Source organism: Prunus avium, chromosome 3 (assembly GCF_965620075.1).
Source record: "Prunus avium chromosome 3, drPruAviu1.hap1.1, whole genome shotgun sequence".
Lineage (NCBI taxonomy): Eukaryota > Viridiplantae > Streptophyta > Magnoliopsida > Rosales > Rosaceae > Prunus > Prunus avium.
In genome coordinates this window covers 5,784,632-5,791,778 of record NC_142286.1, presented here as the reverse complement: position 1 = coordinate 5,791,778, position 7,147 = coordinate 5,784,632, and the positions used below count along the sequence as shown (strand labels likewise).

Here is a 7,147-nt window from a genome sequence, read left to right as displayed (position 1 = left end):
TATTTTTATGGAAAACAACTACCCATTATCTTTTTTAATTCTAAAATAAAATTAAAATTTAAAAAAAAAAAGCCTCTCGCAGGCGCAGAAGCGCGTGCGAAGAGGCTAGTAAGTAATTCATGCATATTTGGCTTCTATTTAATAAGTGTAATACAAGGGTTTTTTATTTATTTATAAATATTGTTAGTATGGAATGAGTCTATAATAAAAGAAGCTTTATTTATTATTATTCATTTTTTTTTATACAAGAATATTCTACTTTAATTTGATTTAAACTACGAGAAAGGGAGATTTGAAGTCGAGTAAATGATATGATTGACATAACAGAGCCATCCTATATATAATTATCTTCTCTGGTTTGACTCAGTTGAGCTCCAGCTTCTTTTCCTCTTGTTTATTATTTCTCTTTCTTTTTGGTTAGCTTCTTTCTCATATCTATATATGTCGGTGATCATGCAACTATTATTATATAATAGAATTTTATTAATGCATGCATTCGGGCTACCCTGCTTTCTTATATATAACTGAAAATTATTCCTTTTTCGTTTTCAGAGTTTTTATTACAAAGATTCAGACATAAATCTGCATCCATGGCTGCAGAAGTAGTTGGAGCAGAATGGTGCGGTCTAAGGTGGACTGCAATAATGCTTGTGACTGGTTTTCTTGTACTTGCTTCAGCACAAGGAACCAGCTTGGAGCAAGATGATGCTTCTTCAAGATACATTAACGGGACTCAAAAGTTTCAATCTGATAATGATCTATTTACCAGAATGTTCAACTTTCTATGGCAACAAGGTCCAAGATTATGGAGTTATGAGCATGTTTGGCCTGTAAGTTTAATTTTCATTTCCCTTATCATATATTTTGAATTGTAAGTCCTATATTTTTCTTTACAGGAAAAGATGTTTGTGGGTTGTGATAAATGTACGAGTCTATGGAGCTTTTTTTGATTTAAAGGCACTTTTTGCAGTGCTTTATTTATCAAAACATCATTTATCCAGCATATAATAAAGTCTCTGTAAAGGAATTATTACAGATGAGCATGATTGTGTATGCTGTAGCTAGTCTGTGTTTTACACTCACAAAATCTAACACAAACAGATAAAGAGATTCTTCTTCTTCTTCTTTGTTTTGTTTTTTTCTCTTGTTTGGGGTAGTCTTAAGACCTACTCTTATCCTCAAAGGGATAAGTAGGGGAATTCAACTCTTTTTTATAGCAAAGTTCAGCCCAAGACAAATAACCAAACCCCAAAAACATTCTTTCAAGCAGGCACAAACTTACAAGACGATACTTTTTGTGGACTATGGTGGTTTCTGATAGGGGTGTCTGGATTTTAATCCGAATCTGATTTCATATAGCTTACTTTCAATTTAAAACTCAATTACGATCCAAATTCAATTCTAAAGCTTGAAAACCCATGATAATGGTTGTGGAATAGCAGCAGAAGCCTAGATATATAGTGCTTGCTAGAGCACCCTTGTTTAGTGCTTTAAAATAGTTCAGAATTTGCTTCTTTTTATTTATTTATTTATTTTTTTGAGGGTGCAGTAAGTGTTCAAAACTTGACTTATTTATGATGTGGTGAAATTGGATATGCAGGAAATGAAATTGGGCTGGAAAATTGTGGTGGGAACAGTAATTGGATTCCTTGGGGCTGCTTTTGGGACTGTCGGTGGAGTTGGTGGGGGTGGCATTTTTGTTCCAATGCTCACTCTGATTATTGGGTTTGATCAGAAATCATCAACAGCAATATCAAAGTGTAAGTCCTTCCTCACAGGTTTTGTCCTCTTTTACAGTTTTCAGCTGCAACAGAAGCCTCAAATTTTATTGCAGCGTTTATAAAATCCAATCAGGCACCCCAAAATATCATCCCAAGTCATGCTATTTGAAGTCTTGAGTGTTGATGCAATTATTCAATTTATGCGTCAGTGTATACTTCTGGTTATGACCATTAGAAAAAAGCTACTTCTAGTTCTCTTTTCCCCTCTTACATTTTAGTAGTAGTATTTGACTATTTGTCTCAGTGAAAAGCTTAAACTGTTAAGAAATGTGCCAAACAATATATATCAAGCTAATACCATCTCTCGCATGCAACTCCATCCTGCACGTGGAGAGACTGAAAAATGCAGACAGATAGAAGCATATAGGTCCTTTTTTGCTTTCACCGAATGAATCCATAAAAGTGAACGCAATTTTGAATGCTTGTGCTGGTTGGTCAGGTATGATCACTGGTGCTGCACTTTCTTCTGTTATCTACAATTTAAGGCTAAGGCATCCCACGCTTGACCTGCCCCTCATCGACTATGACTTGGCGCTTCTTTTCCAACCAATGCTTGTGCTTGGGATCAGTATTGGAGTTGCTTTCAATGTGATATTTTCCGACTGGATGATTACTGCGTTGCTAATTATTACTTTCTTAGGTAAGAGTTATTTGAAACGAAATCTTTCATGCTTTTCTTGTTTCATCAATTGGACAACTTGTTTGAGTCGTATAGTGATGACATGCAGGCACATCGACTAGGGCATTCTTCAAGGGCATTGAGACATGGAAGAAAGAAACTATAATAAAAAAGGTCACCTTAAGATGTGTTAGTTTGATTTGTAAATATGGCATAACTTAATCCATCCCCTGCATCTTGTCTCACACTCTACTTTTCCAATTTTCAGGAGGCTGCTAGACGACAAATGCAGTCGAATGGTGAGTTGATCTCTCAATCTCTCTTTGCTAGCAATGGTTTTTCATCTTTTGAACCAGGCTAATATATATATATTTTTCATTCAGTGGATCCTAGGGAAGAAGTTGAATACAAACCTCTACCTGGTGGCCCAAGCAATGGCACTCCAACAGAAATCAGGGAATCTAAAAGAACAGAGGTACTAATCTTTGCAGTTTATATTTTCCATGAGGCATTTTAGAGGCTGACTTCTGTAACTTTCTCAGGTTCCTATCATTGAGAATCTTTACTGGAGGGAACTTCAAATTCTTGTTGCTGTCTGGGTCATAATACTTGGATTGCAGATTTCTAAGGTATTTATCAACTATTTGGATGATTTTCTTTATAAGCTTATGATTTGGCACTTCCCTTTTTGCTTTTATGCATTGAGTCAGACTGACGGGAAACTTGTTTGTTGTCACAGAATTATACCACAACTTGTTCAGCTGCATATTGGGCATTAAACCTCTTGCAGGTACCCTTCATGTCCCTTATCAGAAGAAAACATAAGTCTTCACTTTCCACATTTCGCGCTTCAAATACGACCCTCATGTGAGATTGAATTAATGATTTGTGGTTCAAAACCATGATGTTTTTCCTTGTTTTTCCTCAAATGAATTCTTAGATCCCTGTTGCTTTCGGAGTAACTACATATGAGGCAGTTAACCTGTACAAGGGACATAGAGTGATTGCATCCAAGGGCGAATCAAACACAGATTGGAAAGTGCACCAGCTTGTTCTTTATAGTGCCTGTGGCATCATAGCTGGTATAGTTGGTGGATTGCTTGGTCTTGGTGGAGGGTTCATTTTGGGTCCTGTTTTTCTGGAGCTGGGAATCCCACCTCAGGTGAATTTTTTACCTCTCTTTGATGCTTAGTGAGTGGACTAAGAACAGTCATGTTCAATGTAAAACAGCTGAATGACCATCTTTCACTTTGCCTGTTACCGCTGCGAAGACAATATTTCAATGATAAGTGGTAATTATGTGCTATATACTTGTTTGTTTCCATTCCTGGCTCACTCTGATTGAGAACTTTCATGCAGGTGTCAAGTGCCACAGCCACATTTGCCATGACATTTTCTGCCTCCATGTCTGTTATAGAGTACTACCTCCTACGTCGTTTTCCAATTCCTTACGGTAACCATCGTAGCAATTCAAGTTTCCAATAATTTGATGTTGGCTTTAGTCAGTGTTAATTGATTTGTCTTGCAGCTCTCTACTTTGCTGTTGTAGCCACCCTTTCTGCCGTTGTAGGGCAACATGTAGTGAGAAAGGTGGTCATTATTTTAGGGAGAGCATCTATAATTATCTTCATTCTGGCCCTCACAATCTTTGTGAGTGCAATATCATTAGGTATGTTTTCATTCATACATTATGTTAGTGATCATTTCCTGCTCATGAAATGGACTAGGGTATCTTTTTATTTTCCTCCAAATGATTAATGGATGCTTAATGTGTTTTTAAACAGGTGGGGTTGGAATAGCAGATATGGTTGAAAAGATTGAGCACAAAGAGTATATGGGATTTGATAACATCTGCACTTATGATGCCTAGTTTCAGTGACTTGCTGCTTCCACTTCCGCAATCTCAAACTCCTTACCCTACCCTAAGCTTCAAGATTCTTCTGATTTGACAACAAAATTTGGATCCTTTTTCCCCTCAAATGATAACTTTTTTTGGACCAACTAAGCTGGTCCTACAAGTTATCACTAGCATGAGAGGGAAGAGAAATGAACTGTCCTGAAATTCTTGAGCAGCAATTCTGCTTGTACCTTTTGAGATTTGGAAAACAAATTTGATCAGTTGCTTCCCTAATGATTTATGGGATTTTATTATAATTTCATTTCTTATGGTGAAATGATGCAAGAAAGTAAAGAAAGCATCTTGTATCCTTCTAAGTTTATGAAGGATGATTAGGGCTAAAAAACTGAACCGAATATAGAATTTGAACCCTCAAAAGCAAACTATACAAAATCAGCCAACGTTGCTTTTGGCTTTTGGCTTTTGGCTTTTGGCTTCACGTTATGCACACAATTGACAAAACAACTACCCTTAATTATTTGCTGCCTTATATTTCTATCACATCAAGCAAATATGAACGGGTTAGTTTTTTTCTTAGTGCCTTTGAGTAAAATTGGATTTTGTTTAAAGCATTCTGTTGGACCACTGACTAAATTAATAATGTGAACACAAGAAAAATTGCATGCCGTGTTCAAAGTAAATTTCCATTAATTTGGCTACACTCCAATCTTTCAACAAAATGGGTGGGGAGTTTTTATGTACTTCCATTGATTGGTACAATTGAATATCTTTTGAGTGGAGGCAGCGCTTAGACAATTTGAAATAAAGACAACGAAAGGCGGAGCAATATTTGACATGTTAGGTGCCTTAAACATATGATGTTATTAGATAATGTAACATATTATGTTTTCAAACTGTAAGTCGATATCATATATGATAAGCGTTTAAATCAAGTCCTTATCAAGATCTTATTGTAAAAATCTCCGGCAACATTCAGACATGGCTCAAATCAAATTGGGATGGGTCAAGCCCACCTACAATCTTAATACATTTTGTCCAGTCTCGCATTTATCACACAATACTTGATGTAGCATTTATCTTGTGGTTGTGACACTTGAGAACGATATTTGCTTTTTATCATAGGTATCTAAAATCCAATAGATGAAGATTTTTCAAACAAACGAAGATTTGTGTTTCTCGTTCTCATTATGTAGTTTTAACTTTGTATTATAATGACATGAGAATGAAAATATCGAACATTGAATTTGAGAAAAGAGAAATATCATTAGACTAAAAAGTGGTTAGTTCACATTTGGGCCAGTTTGGCATTGCTGTGCTGTGAAAATAATCGCTGTCAGATTTGCTGTGAGAGAAATCAGCTGTAAGAGAAAGCAGTTAGGCGTTTGGTAAATTTTTTGTTAAAAGTGTTGTTGGTATTAATTTCCGCAAAATCAGAAAATGATTGCCGCATAATCATTAAACCCAACGCCTCTTCAAAACTGATTCCTGCATAATCAGAAAATGAAAGCACCTCATTAGCTGCTTTCCCTTATAGCTTTATCTCACAGCAATTTTTAACAATAAGTGATTTTCTCACAATTTACCAAACGGGTTGGGCTTCCCAAATTTTTTTTAAAATCACTTATTACCCCAAATAAGCAATGCCAAACGGGCACTTAGAATTCTTAAAATAAAAAGGCTTGTGGAAGCAAAGTGACCAAAATTTACAGCTTTCGATTTACCTTTTGTTTTAGGCTTATTTATGTACATGCCCCCTGTACTTTCAAACTTGTCTCAGATTACCACCTGTGTTTGAAAACGTCTCAAAATACCCCATACACTTTTAAAAACGATCTCACGTTACCCATTCCGTCAATATTATAGACGTTCCGTTACGTGCTTTGGGCCTCACTTCGTTTCAATCTTTAACTTTTGGGAATAAGGGTTTTTCAATTTTAAGAAAGGGGGAAAGGAGGTATTTGGGCACCCTAATTTCTTCTCCAGATTTCTTCTTTCTCCTACATTTGATCAAGTTCTATCTATACTTGTTAAGGAAATTGGTGATAGAGGTGTTGTTAGGCCCATCCCTGCCATGATTGATGACAGGCAACCTATGGATTTGTTCAAATTGTTCTGTTTGGTGAGAGATAGAGGTGGGTATGATTGGGTTTCGAAGAACAGTTTGTGGTCTTTTGTGGCCAAAGAGTTGGGTTTGGATGGTGGAGCAACGGCTTCTGTGAAATTGATTTACTTCAAATATTTGAATAAGCTGGAGAAATGGTTTAGGATACATCTTAGCCTAACCTCATCATCATCCTCATCACATTCAACATCATTTCTTACATCAATATCACTACTAATGCAACTACCATTTTTCTTATATGCATCATTAGTTTCGACACAATCTAAAACAGACCCAGGTGTTAAAGACGACCATCCTGCCATGAACTTCGATTTGACTCTTGAAAAACCAATAAGACTATCTATTTTCAAAGATCAAATACACAAATAAATAACAGAGGGAGGCCAAACAAAATGGTATCTAATTCATTTCAATTTAGGGCATGGGTATGAGACCCTTTGCCCTGTTTTCTCCGTAGAGTGTTTCAGAAATGTTGTTATTTACCTGAACATTTTTGGTTACTGCTTTCTTTTGGTTTTGCCTCGCAAAGCTACCAACTTGGTACTTTACAGAGCTGCAGAGTCGACAAAGGCTAAGCCCTTTCTTAAAACTGAAAAACCCTTATTCCCAAAAGTTAAAGATTGAAACGAAATGGGGCCCAAAACACGTAACTGAATGTCTATAATATTGATGGAACGGGTAACGTGAGATTGTTTTTAAAAGTGTAGGGGGTATTTTAAGACGTTTTCAAGCACATGCGGTAATCTAAGACAAGTTTGAAAGCACAG

General features: G+C 36.3%; 1 protein-coding gene across 2 annotated transcripts; it reads left to right on the top strand.

The window, feature by feature from the left end:
- The first annotated feature begins 321 nt into the window (after positions 1-321).
- On the top strand, positions 322-4,559 carry LOC110769441 (sulfite exporter TauE/SafE family protein 3). 2 transcript variants are annotated; one of them, XM_021973416.2, is made up of 13 exons: positions 322-416; positions 553-830; positions 1,601-1,760; positions 2,221-2,421; positions 2,510-2,574; positions 2,669-2,699; positions 2,784-2,875; positions 2,943-3,029; positions 3,140-3,190; positions 3,341-3,562; positions 3,760-3,853; positions 3,929-4,069; positions 4,185-4,559. In XM_021973416.2, the coding sequence occupies exons 2-13, from the start codon at positions 591-593 to the stop codon at positions 4,268-4,270; spliced, it is 1,470 nt and encodes a 489-aa protein (XP_021829108.2). In that variant the 5' UTR covers positions 322-416; positions 553-590; the 3' UTR covers positions 4,271-4,559. The 2 variants fall into 2 exon arrangements, with proteins under 2 accessions (XP_021829108.2, XP_088105870.1); XM_088249744.1 differs by having other exon boundaries at positions 342-366.
- Positions 4,560-7,147: the final 2,588 nt, after the last annotated feature.

Coding starts and splice junctions, on each gene's coding strand:
- LOC110769441 (XM_021973416.2), top strand. CDS start 591: ATGGCTGCAGAAGTAGTTGGAGCAGAATGGTGCGGTCTAAGGTGGACT. Junction 3,191..3,340: donor GGGCATTAAACCTCTTGCAG/GTACCCTTCATG, acceptor ATGAATTCTTAG/ATCCCTGTTGCTTTCGGAGT. Junction 3,563..3,759: donor AGCTGGGAATCCCACCTCAG/GTGAATTTTTTA, acceptor ACTTTCATGCAG/GTGTCAAGTGCCACAGCCAC.